The sequence below is a fragment of the Diabrotica virgifera genome, chromosome 3, assembly GCF_917563875.1.
Source record: "Diabrotica virgifera virgifera chromosome 3, PGI_DIABVI_V3a".
In the NCBI taxonomy this organism is placed as follows: domain Eukaryota; kingdom Metazoa; phylum Arthropoda; class Insecta; order Coleoptera; family Chrysomelidae; genus Diabrotica; species Diabrotica virgifera.
Genome location: NC_065445.1, coordinates 134,814,645 through 134,834,752, shown reverse-complemented (window position 1 = coordinate 134,834,752; position 20,108 = coordinate 134,814,645). Strand labels below are relative to the sequence as shown.

General features: G+C 33.2%; 1 protein-coding gene across 1 annotated transcript; it reads right to left on the bottom strand.

Annotated features, from left to right (window-relative positions):
• Nucleotides 1–1,777: 1,777 nt before the first annotated feature.
• Nucleotides 1,778–18,830, bottom strand: LOC126882084 (selenoprotein M-like). The gene is made up of 2 exons (XM_050646919.1): nt 18,529–18,830; nt 1,778–2,096 (listed from the first exon to the last, which is right to left on the bottom strand). The coding sequence occupies exons 1-2, from the start codon at nt 18,610–18,612 to the stop codon at nt 1,839–1,841; spliced, it is 342 nt and encodes a 113-aa protein (XP_050502876.1). The 5' UTR covers nt 18,613–18,830; the 3' UTR covers nt 1,778–1,838.
• Between the last annotated feature and the right edge of the window lie 1,278 nt (nt 18,831–20,108).

The window sequence follows — 20,108 nt, the reverse complement described above, 5'->3', positions numbered from 1 at the left end:
TAATTATTTAAACAATGATCCCCTTGTATGATTTGGATACTTTCTTGAAAATATCTTTTGTACCCACCTAAACTTTGCTATAAAATTTGTTTCAACCTGTACGAATTTACATTTTGACTTTTTTTTATTTTATTAGACTATATGTATAAATTAAATATATGTTAAAAAAAATAGATTTTGCAAGTAAAGTTATTTTTTTTAATCCATGGTTCACTCCACCAAACTTTTAATTCATAAATTAAGTAGGTAATCGTGTGGGGAAAAAATAAATATGCCATTTTAATTGCCTATTTGTCTAATTTGTAAAATTCTTATTAGAGTTTTCAAAAACCGTATACAGGGTGAAATTTTTTCTAAGACCAAAACGAACTAATTTTTTAAAGCCGGACCTGATTTTTTTTCTAGTTTGAATAAATCAGTTGATTGGGTAATAGTGTAACGATTGACCAAAATAAGAGAGACATCGATCTTACCGTTCAAAAATTATGACGAAGACAAATTTCTGTAAAAATTAACAACTCGATCACCCTGTATATTATAAAAAATTGAAGCAGACACTTCTTAATGGTCATTTGTTATCGCCCATAGGGGCCTCCATACGAGGTAGGAGTATGTACAGTTCCTCATAATCACCCTGTATGATAAATAAATACAAATTTTGACACTATAGACTTTTAAATTTCTTTGGCTAATTAATTATATCGGTGATTTTTTGTGATTTCTTTAATTTTTAGATTTTTAATCTGCATTTATACAAAAACTGTTGTTTTTAGAACTCTTTAGCAAAATGTTATTAGTCTTATAAATTGTCCAATACTGATTACTGAATTACCGTCGACATGGTCAACCAAAAAAGAAGATGAATGTGGCAATTAATTGGCATGAATCTGTCTTTTGAGTTTATTCCTGCTAGTTTAAATCTTTTCTCTAATTTATTTGTCATTATTATTAGCATAATTAAGTACTCACTCAACATTTATTTACCATTTTTGATAAAATTTGTTATACAAACAATGACACTGATATCACAAAAAATCGCCAAAATTGTCATATTTCGCCGCTACGGGCGCTGGCATCGTTTCGTGTATCCCCACCATGGTCACGCACGGAGCGAATACATAGATCAGGCTTTGACAAGATGGTATAGAAAATGTGGAACAATGGGGGTTCACTTAATTCTTTTCGCCGACGACCAAGTATAATGGTAAGGAAATTAAAGAAAAAGTATGAACTATGGTGACTCCGATTGGATCCGAGGTTGCAGATTTGAACTTAGCTAAGAAGAGACTATTAAGAGTTGTAAGACTTTTAAGATATAGTGTCAATGATAAGTCGAAACAAAAAAAAAAGGTTCTTTCAGAGTATAGTGTTGAATATTACCTATATATAGCAGAAGTATGGCCAATGACAACAATAAAAAAAATAAGAACAATTGAACTGAACCTTATGAGAAGATGACTACAAATCACCCGAGAGGATAAAATAAGAAAACAGAACCCTGCAATGGTACGAGCATGTGCACAGGTGGCCGAAAATAATATTGGATTGGGACCAATATACCAAATAGCAAAATGCTTTTTTACAAAATTAATGAGACCATTAAACATATACTTTGTTAATGAATGAGTAGCAAACAAGTTATAGCTTATGACTCACAGTGATAAAATTTTTAAAACAATGAAAAATTCTAAATTTTCCTTCTGGCTTATAAATTAAGAAATAAATATTATTTCTTAAAATCTACATTTTGGTTATTTTAAAATAAAAATACATACAGTAGATTTTATTAAACTACATTATTATTATCTGTACTTTTTGGTATAAAAATGTTAAAATGTTCATAGCTCTTTTTCCTCAGCCTCTTTTTCCTCAGCCTTTTTAACAAATCCCCTGGACAGTAAGAGATCATTACACTGAACTCTATTTAGAGTTTTTAAAGGAATCCTTTCAACCTCTTCACCTTGGTCATTAAGGAATACCAGTTCTGGTGGAGCTCCGGAAATCTTTTTCCATTCAACATTTTCATAAGTCTGAATGTCATTATAGGCAAACCATTTAACTTGGTCTAGTCGGTTTAAGGAACATCCTGGACAACTCTATAAAGAATAAAAAAGTTAATAACATTTAATAGTTATTTATATATTTAACTTAATATTCAGCTATTCTAATGGTAGGGGAGCGAAGTATGCTAAATATAGGCCGTTTTAAATACTTTAAATTAGTTTTAATCAGTTATCCTTAAAAAATGCATAGTTTTCCGATCTTTTAACTTTGAAACTACAAAATTTGGCATTTGACTAAGAACAGCTAACCTATAATAAAGTATAGATCGGTTAGGTACTATTAGGGCCGGTACTTTATGTCTCGATTAAACCCCGGTTAACTAACCATTTAACCCCGGTTAAAATTAAAATAAACCTTTTGGTTTATTTTTCAAAAGGTATATTTTTATTAATCAAAGTTGTTTTGATAAAACGAATAATTTTTGAGTTCTTAGCACAAAACTTATTAAAAACATTGATTTTTTCGATATAAAACTAACACTTTCAATAGCGAATAAATCGAAAACTATTTATTTTATCAAAAAAAAGTATAGACCATCTTTTGCTTAAAATTTGATCTCTTTTGAATCAGTGAGATCTAAAAGGATAATATTCCACTTTTTGCCAAATTTAGTTAAGATAACAGTTTTGTTCACTTGGCCAAGCTCTACAGACTTAGAAAACATTCCATCACATTAAATAGCTATTTAATGTGATAGAATGTTATCTCTCATTAACTACGTCTGTAGAGCTTGGTGAACAAAACTACTATCTAAAACTCTGATAACTTAATTTGGCAAAAATGGAATATTATCTTTTTAGATCTCACTGATTCAATTTTTGTGGACAAAATATAATAAAAAATTTTCGCCCCTGAGTTGGGGTGGCAACCACCCCCATGATAAAAGAGCCTCTCGGCATGATATACATTTTGAACCTTGGACTATCCACTACTTAATCTCAAATTTTCAAGAGCTTATTATCAAATGATTATTATCAAACTTATCCAAATGATCCAAAATCAATCCATTCTGTAAAAATTGCGAGGTGAAAACCTTAGGTTCCTGGACTATGGTGACATTTTTGTTTTTGTATTTATGATTTTCATTGCTTGAAACAATTTTCTGGCACATGTTAGTTATCTTTCAACCTTTTTGAGAGTGTTCTAAGTGAAATATAGCTATTATTGATGTGTTATTGTTTGTTACTCATATCATAAATTTGGTTCATCCTATAATCTTTGTGTGCCATGTGCCATGCCTATCCTTAAGAGTTGGTTATGGTCATATAAGAAGCTGTTGGAATGATTTGCAATAGCTACATGTATGCTATATGAAACAATTCCGTGACCTGTTCATAGTCTAATCGCTACCTACATTCTAATACCACATATGAGAATTTTTAGACGAAATGAGTTAGAGGTTGATTCTGAATCTATTGCGCACACTCTACCGAATGATTCTAATCCCAAGTACGAGAAAATATTTAGCACATTATGTATAAATTTGTAATAGCACGGTTCAGATTCTTTCAAACGTTAAAGAGTGTTGCTAAATTCGAGTTCTAATAGCTCGTGTCAGCCACGCTACTTATGAACTGTGAACAACTTGGCGATCGTTTTAGTATATTAAGAACGCAGTTTAGTACCGTTTCACACTAAGACACTGGTTAATAGAAAAATAGAAAAAGACTGTTTGACTTGTACACAGTTCTATATAAATCAAAACAGGAACTGGTGTACGTTTTCAAAAAACTGATAGTGTGTAAAGAAATTTATTATAATTCAGCTAAGTACTTTCAGCATTTTAAATGCCATCATCAGAGCTACGTCTCATAGTTGTAAATACCTCAAATGAAGAGAAATAATTGAACAAACACATTACAAATTTAAAATTGACCCACGGATCAAACCACTGGTCAGGGTAAAACCCCTAAAATATATATAATAATCACATTTAATGTGTTCTAAATAATGGATACCATTTTACAATGTTACAAGTAACAGCTGTTAATTGTAAAATGGTAGCCATTATATAGAACACATTAAATATGATTATTATACAGTGCTAGTCAAAAGTCCGTACCCCCCCTCGTATCTTTTGAACGGTTATACTTATAATAGTGAAATTTGGAGGGAGGAAATAAACGGATATAGGCGTCTTAACTAGTCATGACAGGTGACGTAATAGTGACAGATGACGTTGCATCGCCACCATGACAGATAATTTTAAATGGGACCTTATGGCAAGTGATACCTCGTTTGAAAGGTATTGAAAATACCTATTCAGTCATACACATTTTGTTTGAGTTTAAGCTAATTCTGATGAATAAATGAAATAATATAAAATTGTAGTCTCTCATTTAATTAATAAAAATTCAAACCTCCGCCTATGATTACTTGTCAAATGGGTTGAGATTGACGTAAAAACTATTAGAGAACTGAAAAACGTGAACTTTTTTGACAAAAAAACCATAGGCGGACATTTGAATTTTTATTAATTAAATTCAAAACTAAAATTTTATATTTATTTCATTTATTCACCAAAATCAAAATCAATTTATATCCAAAAAATTAGTATGACTGAATAGGTATTTTGAATATCTTTCAAACGAGGTATTACTTGCCATAAGATCCCATTTAAAATTATCTGTCACAGTGGCGCTGTAAAGTCATCTGTCACTATTACGTCACCTGTCATGACTAGTTAAGAAGCCTGCGTCCGCTTATTTCCTTCCTCCAAATTTCACTATTATAAGTATAACCGTTCAAAAGATACGAGGGGGGGTACGGACTTTTGACTAGCACTGTATAGTGTTTACACAGTGGTATACAGTGGTTTGATCCCTGGGTCAATTTTAAATTTGTAATGTGTTTGTTCACTGATTTCTCTTCATTTGAGGTATTTACAACTATGAGACGAAAGCTCTGATGATGGCCTTTAAAATGCTGAAAGTACTTAGCTGAATTATAATAAATTTCTTTACACACTATCAGTTTTTTGAAAACATACACCAGTTCCCGTTTTGATTTAAGACACTGGTGTCTGACACCGGTCTCAGAGTACTTATCGTTGTTAGGTATCGCCGTATCAATGAGTGTTGTTTGTCTCGTTAATTTATTAACGAATACGAAGTCTGATCTATTGTGTGCCACTGCTTGGTCTGTGAGCACATTGCTATCCCAGTATAGCTTGTAATTATAATTATTCTCAAGCATACTTTCTAAAATGTATTGATAGTATGGGACATGGTTTTTTTGAAGAAGTCAAAGTTTGATGGCTATCTCTTGATGAATGATCTTTCCTACTAAGTTATGCCGTTCCTTATACTCAGTTGCAGCAAATGCCTGGCAGCCCTCGGTAAGATGTTGAATGGTTTTTTGGGCTTGACATCCATATCAGCATTTGTCGTTTTGGACCTGAGGGCATTGTATAACTAGACTATACCTGTGTAGATAAACAATGCTGAGGGTCTTTGACGATATATTTCAGGTAATTTTTGGTTGGTATAATCTGATCCTAAATGACGAGTAATAAACCTTCCGTTTCGGAGAACATCTAATGTTAACCAATAATTCAATGCTGTATTGTCGGCATAGTCTTGGCTGACCTAATTGGGATGTTGCCCGTGCAGAGGTTTGCCTATCTAGGAACGCATTTTTTCATCCTTTGTAAGGTAATTTATGCGCATTTCTGGTTCCCTCAGTTTGATCAGTGTTGTGTGTCATCTACTGCGCAAATAGCGCGAAGTAGAGTAGATATTTCAGCCTGCGTCTGAAAATAAGTTCTTAAATTAGCAATCTGTTTATCTAATTGCTCACCTATATCCTTAAGTTCTCTTAGTCCTAACTTCCGCGGTAATCTAGTTCTTTCTACTGGACCTAGAGGGTGGTGTTTTTGTGCTTTTGTGAGGTGTTATTTTCGTTGAAGATTTCCTATATTCATTTTTGTCCACTTAACAATGCCAAATACTTAAATAACTAAGCACGGAACCTGTGTAGGTGTTTAGTGTCTTAAACAAATTTGGTTCTACTGTTAGGTGAAGCAGCTGTGTTACCTTCTTCTTCTTAAAGTTCCCTCTCCTATCGGAGGTTGGATATCATAATGGCTGTGGTCACTTTGAGCTGTGTTACTCTTTGTATATAAACATCGACTTTATATATTCTCAATATATCTATAAGCCATTCAGGCAGCACCGAATCAAAGACCTTCTTGTAATCAATGAAGGCAGTAAAAAGGTTCCTTCTTTTGGAATCGGTTAGAAATGACTGAGTCGATGATAAGTTGTTCTTTGCAACCCATGGAACCATTAGAGTATCCTTTGTCCCATTAGCCTCTATGATATTGTTTCAAGCTCAGTGTTGGTAGATACGCCGGGCCACACAGGATGTGACCAATTTATACAAAGTTGGAAGACAAGTAATTGGGCGGTATTTGGCTGGTTCTTGGGTGTTATTTTGATCCTTCGGTATTAAATAAATGGTTCCTTACGAGATACTTTATAGACCCCTCGTAGATACTTTAATAAGAGCTACCAGATATGAAAATGTATTAAATTCTGTGGCGTAACAAGCCTAAAATACCACGTCTCAAATAAAATTATAATTTTAATATCGCGTAAGAGACTTAAAACGCACCATGCAGGGGCGTCATTTGATAGGGGCAGGGGGGGCATTTGCCCCCCTGGCCCTGAAAATTACTGAAATTTACAAAAAATACATCAATTTTCATCATTACATCATATATAATGTATTGTATATATAATGCTTGCCCCCCCCCCCCAATCAAAATTTCAAATGACGCTCCTGGCACCATGGCTTATCTTCAAGAACATTATTATTACAGACAATAAAAAGCAAGTATATTATAAATTAATATCCAATAAAACTATTTAGAATGTATGCCAAAAAGGAAAAAATCAGTTTTTTCGCTCTCCTGAAGTGTTACATTTACTCATACGTGGTATTGGAATGTAGGTAGCGTAATGTTAGCTAAGCAGGAGAGTCGTTTTCTACCAACTCAGCGTTTTCATTTTATTTTACCCTGAATGGTCAACCAGAGCAAGCAATGTTTAGGTCTCCTCATATACCTAACTGAAGTATAATCCTATAATCATGATAACAAAATATGGTAAATCGCCAACAGTAACATGTTCAGCCCCCGTGTTACAGTTTTTTTTCTTGTCCATTGGTCCCATGCCCCTAATACAAAAAGGTAATGTGGCATGGGGCATTGGAGTGATACCTCAGTGCGGTATGGATACCTACCTGGAGTGGGCCCCAAGGGTATGGTTTAGTGAGGCATTACATTGATTCCACCCGGGGCTGAACGTGTTAATTCTGAAGATTTTCTAATATTTTAAACTTTATAAGGTTTAAAAAGCAACTACAGTCGAACCTACTTATTACAGTCCCTGGCCATATTATTATGACCACCTATGAATTTTTACAAAAATCAACTATTCCACTATTTAGTACGTTTTGTTTAAAATATGATTTTTAAATTTAGTTTTGTTATGCAATGTTAATTTTATGCATTAACTAAAATATATTTAATAATAAACAGCAATAAAATATTTGAAAATATTACATATTTATATTTTTTTAATATTTTGATGAACTTCTGACCTTAACCTCTTAAGTGGGCAGAAATATTTGCAGAGATGTACCGTGCGGTGGGGAGAATTTTTTTTTCTGTATATGTGTTAAATTTTGGTAATTGATCATTGAGAAAGGTACATACGGCAATATTATACAAGTTTTTTCAAGATTTAGCTATATAAATTTTTATTGTTCATAGGCGGGTAGAATGTTTTCGTATAGGGTATAATAAAAAGGATAAAAAATAATAAAAATAATTATTACCTACTATAATCTATAATTATTGTTACATTTGTTAAAATGTGACAAAGGATTATAGTAATATAAATTTTCATTGTTCATAGGCGGGTAATATGTGTGCGTATAGGGTAATAGAAAAAATAAAATTTAATAAAAAATAATTATTACTATCATTGTTACATTTCTCAAAATGCGACAAAGGATTATATAAATTTTCAATGTTCATAGGCGGGTAATATGTTTGAGTATAGGGTAATAGAAAGAATAAAAAAAATAATAAAAAATAATTGTTACTATAATAATTTTCATTTTTTTTTAGAATGTAAAAAATGATTTACCAATTTAATATTAAAAAAATTAGAACTAGTGGCGTTACTAAAACCGCTCATTTATTTTTACATTGAATAGAAGTTGAAAAAACTTACCTAAAAGATAAACTGCAATATAGGTATACGAATCCTGATGGACATTTAAAATGTTTTTGAACTGGAACACTCGCGAAATGTACATGGTTTATAAGTTTAATGTCTAATAATTTAACAACGTATGGTATTTACCAAAGCACGGAACAGCACAAAGTGGGGCTCACAAGAAGTACACATCACATTTGTTTCCTATCTAATTTTGTGTGAGTTACACACTACACATCTTCTAGAGCCATGTTGTCTTGCTCCACTAGGAGGAGTGAATTCTGGAAAATGTCGTCCAGTAAGTCGAGCGGGAGTGTCAGGATTTAACATTCTGCTCATGGAAACTGTTCATATGAGAAACTATTTTGAGAAACATATTTCTCAAAAATTCTGTTAACGACATCTAGTCTAAAATTCAAATGCGATAATGGCCCACCTCGTTTTTTGTATAATACAAAGGCATTGAACATTGCTACATCTACTAAATGCCTGAATATTTTTTGATATTTTTTTAGCCTTTTCCTTGCCATGCTATATGTGAAGTATTGATCTGATAGGTCGACTCCCCCCATCCCTTTATTGTTGTCCACTATGACCTCTGGTTTTTGTAATACTTGCCCTCTTTTATTTTGTATTTGTATCATACTAGCGTCATGTGTTGTACTTAGCATGGATATATCTTTCTTATCGCTCCATTTAAGACACATAAGTTTTTTCTATACGCAGCAGCATTTTCTCCTTTTTTTAAGCTTCTTTTTTGTCACTTGGATTCTGAACGTGGCAATCGTACTAGTTGGACGTGTGTAGTGTCGCTCCGAAATTAAATGCCAATTTTGGGTGGTTTCGAGTGTAATCTGCATACAAAATAGTGCAAAGTGTAATTAAAAAGGAACTTTATGTAAGTAAATAATCAGATATCTGTTTTTCAACTGTAGTAACAAATTAATAGTTAGTTTTTAATTGCCCTACGGATAAAAGTAAAACCTCCGCGTGGACGAAACGGGTTGAGCTTTTTGCGCTGGACGGGTGATTAAGAACGATAAACAATAATAATTATCAACAAAAACAATAGGTCTGTAATACAGGTTTCGGTAAAACTAGACAGAATTATAAAGGCTGAATTTATTTGTTGTTTTGATTGATTGGATATGTATTTACAAGCGGTAGAAGTCGTAACTAGTTAGAATAGAGAATTGCTAGGATTTAACTGTTGAGATGGGTGCGGCGCTTGTCGCGATCCGTAACCGTTACAAATATTTATATTCATAAATATATAGGTACTTTAATTATTTGAATAAAAAGAAAGATGGCGGATGGTAATGATAGCATTAATGAAGACGGTAAAAGAAAAAGCAAATAGGAGCTAGACATATTTAGCAGGAGCAGAAAAGTGAACCGAACACCAGACAGGTCGAAACCATCAACGAATGAAACCAGCAGCCAAAACGAAATGATGGAACTAATGAGACAATTAGCAAGCGATAATAAAAAGAAAAACAAGGACCTGGAAGATATAAAAAATACAATGTGTAATATGATTGAGGAACTAAAAGAAATTAGAAAGGAAAATAGTGAATACAAATTGCAAATGAAAGAAATAATAAGAAAAAATGAAAATCTAAAGAAAGAAATGGCTACGATGAAACAAAAAATAGATAAAATAGAAATAACCTTGGAAGCATGTCAGAAAGAAAAGAAGAAAAATAACCTAATAATGAGAGGCTTACCAATAGACACAATAGAAACAGAGCAACTAGAGAATTTCATAAAAACAAAATGGGAGTAAAATCAGAAATAAATAGGGTACAAAAGATAAATGAAACAATGTGTGTTATCGAATGTAAAAAATTCGAAGATAAAATGAAAATACTGAAAGCCAAGGGTAAACTAATGAACTATAAGCAACATAGAGTATATAGAATGTGACCTAACATTAAAAGAGATAGAAATACAAAGAAATCTTAGGAAGATAGCAGCAGATGAAAAGACTAATGGGAAAAGGACAAAAATTGGATATGGTTTCATAGTTATTGAAGACATTAAGTGGAAATGGAACCAAAAAACAAGCAGGATAGAAAAAGTAACATACAATACATAACCAACTTGTTCGAAAAACTAGCTGAAGAAAACACAATGACGGACCGAGAAACAAAACAGGCACAGAACAGGGATATGAGCAGATTTAAAGATAATAACACAAACGAAAGGAAAAACAAATTGAAGTACAACTTAAACATAGAAAAGAACAGAACAATTTTGAAAATGGCATCATGGAATGTAAGAGGTATAAATGGGAAGGAAATAGAACTGGGGGAAGAAATTAGAGATAAGAACATTGAAATAGTAGGTATAACAGAGACAAATAAAAAAGGAAGAGGATCAATAATATTAGAAAACGGAATGTTACTAATATACAGTGGAGTGGAAGAAACGAAGAGAGCTCAGGCAGGAGTAGCGTGCATGATTAAGAAGGACAGTATCAACAAAGTAAAAAATTGGATATATTACAACGAACGTATACTAAGAGTTATATATGGATACAGAGGAAACCAACACAAACCTTATCATATGCTATGGACCAGATGAAGACGCATAAAAAAACGAAAAGAATGAGTTCTGGGACAAATTACAAGAAGTGATAAATGATTGTACAGAGAAAATTGTGATTACAGGAGACATGAACAGTAGAGTGGGGAAAGAAGCAGAAAAATGGAACAATGTCATAGGACCTTATGGGGAGGAAAAAATAAACAAAAATGGAAAATTACTATTTGAATTCTGTCTAGACAATAACCTGGTGATTATGAACACACACTTCCAACATAAAAGGATACACAAGATCACAAGAGAAGTAAAATCAAGAGACGAACAATCAATTATAGACTATACTATAGTGCAAAAAATAGAGAAGAACTGGATAAGAGACGTAAGGGTGAAAAGGAGTTATGAAATTGGTAGTGACCACTATCTACTAGAAACCACATTCAAAAGCAAAAGAAAAGAAATAAAAAGAAATGAGAACATAAACAGAAAACACAAAGAAATAATAAAAATTTATAAACTAAGGGAAGAAACAACGAAAATAAGATACACAGAAGGGCTAGAGAAAGAGATGGACAATGAACATGAAATAACAGAAACAATAGAAGAAGAATGGGGAAAATTTAAAAATGCGATGATAAAAACAGCTAAATCAATATGTGGAACTACAAGAAATAACAACAGAGGGAAACGAACATCATGGTGGAACGATGAAGTGAAAAGAGAAATAAAAGAATAGAAGAAATTATGGAAAGAATACCTACAAGACAAAACAACAAAAATATGAAAATTATAAGAGACAAAGAACAAAAGTTAAAGAGATAGTTAAGAAAGAGAAAAAGAAAAGTTGGGAAACATTCGGAGAAAAAATGGAAGAAAACAGCACAGTAAACGTAAAATTATTATATATATATATATATATATAATGTTCTTGAACTCCTAAGTGGAGCATAGAGCTTCAGTGAAAACGCGCCATCGGGTTTTATTTTGCGCTAGGGCCTTCACCTCATTCCAAGACTTTTCTTGACTTCTTATCTAGTCCATGATGGATCCCTGTCTGACTCCAGTAAGTACGTCAAATTCGTCACTGTTGATCCCATTGTGTCTCACGCTGCACGTCGCCTCAGTGTACAGCGACTTTATAATCGAAATTATTTTATGTGGAATGTTCCTTAGCTCTAAAATTTTCCATATAGCAGCATGAGATAGGCTGTCAAAGGCACGTTCGAAATCAACAAAAACCATGTATAGAGGTGTGTTCCATTCAACCGATTGTTCCATTATTACCCTCACAGTATTAATGTGATCTATGCAGGAAGATTCTGGCCTAAAACCTGCTTGATTTGCTCGAAATTCAACCTTGTTTGTTAATCTTTTATGTACGATGGTCGTAAAAATTTTATTTATGACGGTAAGCAAGGTTATTCCTCTCCAATTTTTGCACAGTGTGAGGTTGCCCTTTTTTGGAAGCTTAATAATGTTACTTTTTTTCCAGCCCGCTGGAATGCGGTTTGTTTCCCACACCTCTCGGACTATGGGGAGCAAAAGTTCAGCGGTTAGATGCGGGTCAGTTTTAAGTAGTTCGGCAGCAATGTTATCGATTCCCGGGGACCTGTTATTTCTCAGAGATTTGATAGCTGTTATTATCTCCGTTCTGGAAGGGGACTCGCAAGATATATGCAAGTCTATATTCTGAGGGTGTTCAACAATTTCATCTGCGTTATCCCTGGGCGTGCCTAGCATCTCCTGAAAGTGCTCTTTCCATCTCTCTACTTGGTCATCCGTTGTAGTAAGTAATTCACCTGTCTTGGATCTTACAATGTTCGAACAGTTAGGCCCATTTTTTGTTAATCGTCTAGTAATTTGGTACAGCTCTCTAGTCCTGTTGTGTTGTGCAGCTGTTTCTGCTTGTTTTGCCAGTTCTTCAGCCCACCTTCTTTTGTCTCTTCTTGCATTTCTTTTAACTGCTTTATTTAGTGTTTTATATTCTTGTTGTCGGTTCGTTCTTTCTTCTACAGTTCTTGCTTGCAAGATATCTTTTTTTCGTTGTTGTCTTTCCTCGATAAGATTCCAAGTTTCATCTGATATCCATTCCTTTCTATCTTTCTCTTTTTTACCCAGTTTGTCTTCAGCTATTTCTGTCAGAATATTTGCCAAGTCTTCCCAGCTATTTACTTCACGTTCTCTTGTTTTTATTTGAAGCTCCTCCCTAAACATGTGTTTTCCTGGGAACGTTTTTAATTTGTTTAGATTATATGTGGGTCTGTTGGTATTTCCTGTGGTTTTGTTTTTTGCCATCTTGATTTTAATGGTACCAATTAACAGATGGTGGTCACTTGCGATGTCTGCACCTCTTTTATTTCGTACATCAAGAAGGGATGATCTCCATCTTTTTGATATGGCGATGTGGTCTATTTGATTTTCTCTTGTATGACCAGGTGCAGTCCATGTTACCTTGTGAATATTTTTATGTGGGAAGATGGTTCCACCAATAACTAAACGATGGTTGGAGCAAAAATTTGTAAAGCGCTCTCCATTTTCATTCATCACTCCCAGGCCATGTTTGCCCATTACGGTTTCTAAATTAATATTGTCTTCTCCAACTTTAACGTTCATATCGCCCATCACTATTAAGATATCGCCTTTGTTTACTTGTTGGGTCGTTTGTTCTAGTTGTTCGTAGAAAATGTCTTTATCTTCGTGGAGAGATGTGTTCGTAGGAGCATAGCACTGAATAACTGTTATCTTACGGTATCTGGTATAAAATCTGGCAGTCATAATTCTGTCATTAATGGGTTTCCATGAAATGAGGCTTTTTTGGTTTGTTTACTGAGTAGAAGACCCACTCCGCTCTCGTGACTTCCATTTTCTTTACCACTATATAATAGAAGTTCTCCTGTTTGGGTATGATGTTCACCATTGCCCAACCATCTTACTTCCGATAGACCAACAAAGCTCAATTTATGTCTGTTTAATTCTTTTAAAAATTATTTTATAGAACACTGAAAAACCTAAGAAGCAACAAAGAAACGAAACTGAAACAAATAATGAACAAGGAAGGAACAATAATAAATGACGATAAGACAATAATGGAAAGATGGAGGGAACATTTCCAGCTGATACTTAATGGAAATCAAGCGAATGCAATGGAGAAAGAAAGCCACATCAAGAGAGTATCCGTGAGAAACACGAAAAATCCAGAAACTATAGAAAAAGAAGAACTAGAAGAAGCAATAAGAAAGATAAAGATTGGAAAAGCACCAGGAAGCGATGAAGTAGCACCAGAAATTATGAAATATATAGGAGTAGAAGCAAAAGAAAAATTGTTATACATATATAACCTAATATGGAAGAGAAAAGTAATACCCAGAGAATGGACAAATGCAGTAATTATACCTATATACAAGAAAGAAAACACAAGAGACTGTAAGAACTGTAGAGGTATATCACTACTATGTGTAGCAGCAAAAGTATACGAAACCATAATAGAAAGGAAAATCAGAAAAGAAATAGAACATAAATTAGAGGACGTACAAAGTGGATTCAGGAAAGGACACAACACACAAGACCATATATTCACCATGCAACAAGTAATAGAAAAAGCATTAAAGAAAAATAGAGAAATGTATCAGAGCTTTATAGACATGGAAAAAGCATTTGACTCAGTCAAAAGAAAAGATATATATGGGAAAGCCTAAAGAAGAAGGAAGTAAGTGAAGAACTGATAGAAGCAACAAAGAGTATATACATGAAACAACAAATACAGTAAGAATGTTAAATATACAGTCAGAACCATTTGAAACAACTCAAGGAATTAGACAAGGGGGAAGTCTCAGCCCAGTGCTATTCATAAATGTAATCGATGAGATAGTGAAAGAATGTAAGAAAACTTTCAAGAAATACTGCATCGGTTGGAACAGAATGCAAATGATAAACAGTGTGTAGTGTATATTTGCAGACAACATAGTATTAATTGCGGAAACAGCAGAAAAACTGAAATACAACTTAGAGAAATGGAACCTAGAAGCAAGCAAATACAACTTAAACGTAAACAAAGACAAGACTCAGATAATGAAAATATCAAGGAAACAAGGGACGGAAGATCAAATAGAAGTAATGATAGACCAACAAAAAATAATACAGACAAATTCATACAAATACTTAGGAACAGTAATCAACAACAAAGGAGACATCGAGGACGATCTTAACAACAGAATGGAAAACACAGGAAAGCTATTCCAAGCACTAAATAGAGGATTCCTTAATAATAAAGAAATATCAACAAAGACCAAGATGACAATATACAAAACAATATATAGACCTACGGTGACATATGGAGCAGAAAATTGGATATTAAATAAAAGACATCAGAGCAGAATTCAGGCAGCAGAGACAAATACCTCAGAAGAACGATCGGAGTAAAAAGAACTGATAGAATCAGAAATGAAGAAATAAGAGAAAGACTCAAAATCAAACCGATACTCGACTCAATCAAGGAGAAAAAATTGGCATGGTTCTGACATCTAACCCGGATGGACAATAATAGACAAGTAAAAAGAGTGTGGGACGCCAAACCAATAGGGAAGAATAGAAGAGGAAGACCCATTAAAGAATGGAACAGTGACATTTCGCAGATACTGCAGAGTAAGGGTAAGACTTGGCAGGAAGCAACACATATGGCATTCAATAGGAAGGAATGGAGAAAGTTCGTTAAGAGCTAGGACAATTCAGAAGATTGTAAAATATTGTAATTTAATGAATTGTATTATAAACGGCCCAACACCGAAAGGTACAAATGGGTCTACTGATTAAGTAAAGTATGTTTTGTCACTTGCGTTGGAAGATTTTTTTCTATTTATGCATACAGTTCCTAGGGCATCGGTGTTGAAATCACACAAAATGTCGAATAATTCGGGTGAGGAATAATAATTGTCTGTAACGATCCTGTGACCTTTTCCTAGTATATCATTGGCTAAAGATAACACAATTTTTGTAGGTTTCGTCAAACGTGATATATCACATCCGTGGATTTCTGGGAGCAAGTCAGTATCATTTCCTGTATACATAACAATTTTGTAAACATACCCCGAACTTGCCTCGCAAAGCCTGTATGACTCCATACCAAACCTAGCTCTTTTCTTGGGGATATATATTTTCCAGCTTAATCAACCCTTCCACAGAAGTAGGCTTTCATCTATAGAGACGTCCTGTTCAAGATCACAAGCTGTTGTAAATTTGTTGACCAAATAATCCATTACTGGCTTTATTTTATAGAGTCTAGGGTGAATATTTATTGTAGGATCAAATGTTTCGTTGTAGCTAAAATGGAGGAATTTAAGTAGCAAAAAAAATCGTTTCTCTGTCATCATTTGATAAAATATAGGTGTTTCTATAAATTTCTTTCTTGAAAAAAAACATACTGCTTTTGGGCTTTTGGATAATACCCTGAAGAAATAAAATTCCTAACAACAATTTTATTTCAGAAGCGCTAGTAGGAATCCAGTCTCTGTCTCTAGCCCTTCTTTTCATTTGTCCTTGGTCAGTTTTTTCTCGAGTTTTATTTTCTGCATACCTATTAGTCTCCATTGCAATCATTTCTGCAAATTCATCATCAATAAAATATTCATAAAATTCTATTGGTTCTGCGGCTGACATCAGATCATGGTGTACCCCCACATTTTCATTAAATACAAACCTTTCCCTTTTATTTCCAGTCTCAGTCCATGTATCATTTTGATTGATAGGGGGAATCAAGTCTTGCTCATCTTCAGATGATTCATCTTCTGAGCTAGTAACTATAGCCGTTCTACATCGATGTAGCTCTTCAATCAACCCTTTTCTACTAGTGCTAGGGACTGAATGTGGAGGGTCTTCAAATTCCTCACCATCCTCTGAGTCAGAAGACATATAATCCACGTCTCTTTCTTCATCGCTAGCTTCAACCATTTGCTGTAAAAGTTGGATGTCCTTCTCATCATCAAAACGAAATGCTCGCTTCATTTTTATGATTATAAAGTCTAATTTGTCAGAAACAGAACACTCGCAAAAAGTTTTTATAATTACATAAATAAAACTAAATCACTATAATAATTGAATTTGCGGAGTAGGAACACTCGTAAAAAGGTTGTATGTATAATTACATAAATAAAACGAAATCACTACAATAATTGAATTTGCGGAGTACCTACTAGAAAAATAATATCACTTTTTAAAAACAACAAGACACACGTGTTTATTTCAGTAACCATAAAATGAAACTAAATATTTAGCTAAAAATAAAATATACAAAGGATCTCTATTCCGAAAAGCAATAAATTTGATATCCACTTGAAGACAAGCTTACATTTCAAAAACGAACCCAACATTTATAAAACCAGCATTTAGTACACACAGTGTCATCTTTAAATTTCAAAGTAAATTATATTCCTAGATCAAGATATAATCCTTATTTCACATAGCAGAAATTTTTCTCTTAGCGTGTACCCTATTGCAGATTCGCTGTGTTCGTTTGCCTTACAGGAAACTGCTCCGTATCTCTGGAACCGATTTAAATAAAATAAATTTAAAAATAGTTTTAGGTTCAGGGCAGTCAACGCTATCTATTAGTGAAAACCATAACTTTATAAGTTAAGTAATATAGGCGCCATAAACCGAAAACGGAAATTGTCGGTCAGCCCACTCTGCTATGCATCTAGAGCGGACGACTAAAGTCCTCCAGCCCGCTTGAGGGGTTAATCAGATGGAAAATATTTGGGAGCTTTTAAAATGAGATATTTCCGATGAAAAGGTCAGTAACGAAATTGTTTTGATTAAAGAACTAATATATCGTTGAAACCACAATGACAAATTTAAGCAAAAAAAAAATTTAACTGGATATAAAGTATGCCAAGATGGGTACTAGCGGTAATCAAAGTTAGAGGGGTTTCAGCAAAATATTAAAAAATACAAATATGTGATATTTCAAACACCAATAAAACATTTAAAAATATCACATATTTTTATTTTTTCAATATTTTGTTGAGCCACCTTTAACTTTGATTACAGCTTGTATCCGTATTGGCATTACTTTGAATGCAGTTAAATTTTTTTTGCTTCAATTTGTCCTTGTGGTTTCAATTATATGTTAGTCCTTTAATCAAAACAATTTCGTTACTGACCTTTTCATCGGAAATTTCTCGTTTTAAAAGCTCCCAAATATTTTCCATCTGATTAAGGTCAGAAGTTCAACAAATTATTAAAAAGTATATAAACATGTAATATTTTCAAATGTTTTAATGGTGTTTATTATTAAATATTAATATAGTTAATGTATAACATTAACATTACATAACAAAATTAAATTTAAAAATAATATTTTAAACAAAACGTACCTAGTGGAATAGTTGATTTTTAAAAAAATTCATAGGTGGTCATAACAATATGGCCAGGGACTGTACAATACCGCTTATACGAATGTCCTGGTTTAAGGGATAGAAATTTGAGGCCCCTAAACGTTTTTACTAGCCACTAACGATCGGTTATTAGAATATCCCGGTTATAGAATACTTTTGCTTGTCAGGAAGGCTATTCCAATAAGCGAGTTGGAGACTGTAATCCTCAACCTTATTATTTCTTATAACATATGTATTAAAATTGCACATAACACAACACACAGATAAATTTTAAGAATATATCATAAATTAAATAGTTTTCTTACTTCAAGCCTAGCTGAAACAATGTTACTACTGCTTACTAAGCAAGCATTAATTACAATCACTGCTAAAAGAATTAAGTATTTCATTTTTTAGGTTTAATTAACACGTTCTATTTTATATCAACTTATAGCATCAAGTATTTTTCTGCCACTTGGCACCTTTATTTAAGTATATCTTAACTCTATTTAAATATTTATTAATTCTCAAGATTATAAGATTGTAATTCTCAAGATATGTAAATAAATATATAAATATGCCGGGGTGTACCACAGTACATGACAGAAGTGTACACTGTCACTGTCAAAAACGGATGATATGCGTACTGCTTTTTCTTCTTTCATTCATTTATAGGCCTTAGCTACCAGGGCTAACCGGTCGGATCTATGTATTTCTTGTGTATTTAACGCTGTGTCTAGGTACACGCTAACGTGTACACAAATAAAAAAGTTAGGTACACGAGAATTAAACTTCATCAAGCCAGTGACGTCATTATTTAGCGTGCGCAGTGACTTTATATTTTGGTACACGCTATAGTCCTGTCGCCAGGGGGGGTACAACGGCCTCCTTAATTCAGATGGACTTACCCAAGTTTTTTTTTATATATTTTGACCGGCAGAATACGAATTTTTTGGGTAACAGTTGATCCGGATGTCGATAAGATTGTTATAGACAAAGAACTTGAGGAATTACATAACAGCGATTTCTCGCAAAACAAAACATCTTTTTGTATTTTTTGGGTCATTTTAAGCAAAAAATATTTTTCAAAAATATTTTACAAGTTTTTTCGTAGAATGCATAGTTTTCGAGATAACCGCGGTTGAACTTCCAAAAAATCGAAAAATTGTAATTTTTGAACCCGAATAACTTTTGATTAAAAAATAAAGTAGCAATTCTGCTTACCGCATTTGAAAGTTTAAGTCAAATTATGTCGGTTTTGATTATTTGCATTGCTAGAAATTTATTATTTTATTGTTAAACAAAGCTATAAACACCTAGTATGTGAGTGATGTTTTCAATGATTTCTCATTTAAAATCGAACGAGTAGGTAGAGTAGCTACGAGTGCAAGCGAGGCAATTTCTACGTAGCATACGTTAAAACGCATGTATTAGGCACGGGAAACACTATGTGTTTATAGATTAGTTTAACAATAAAAAAATTAATTTTTAGCAATGCAAATAATCAAAACCGATATAATTTGACTTAAACTTTCAAATGTGGTAAGCAGAATTGCTACTTTATTTTTTTATCAAAAGTTATTCGGGTTCAAAAATTGCAATTTTTCGATTTTTTGAAAGGTCAACCGCGGTTATCTCGAAAACTATGCATTCTACGAAAAAACTTGTATGAATATTTTTTGCTTAAAATGACCCAAAAAATACAAAAAGATGTTTTGTTTTGCGAGAAATCGCTGTTATGTAATTCCTCAAGTTCTTTGTCTATAACAATCTTATCGACATCCGGATCAACTGTTACCCAAAAAATTCGTATTCTACGGGTCAAAATATATAAAAAAAACTTGGGTAAGTCCATCTGAATTAAGGAGGCCGTTGTATCCCCCCTGGCGACAGGACTACTATTTTG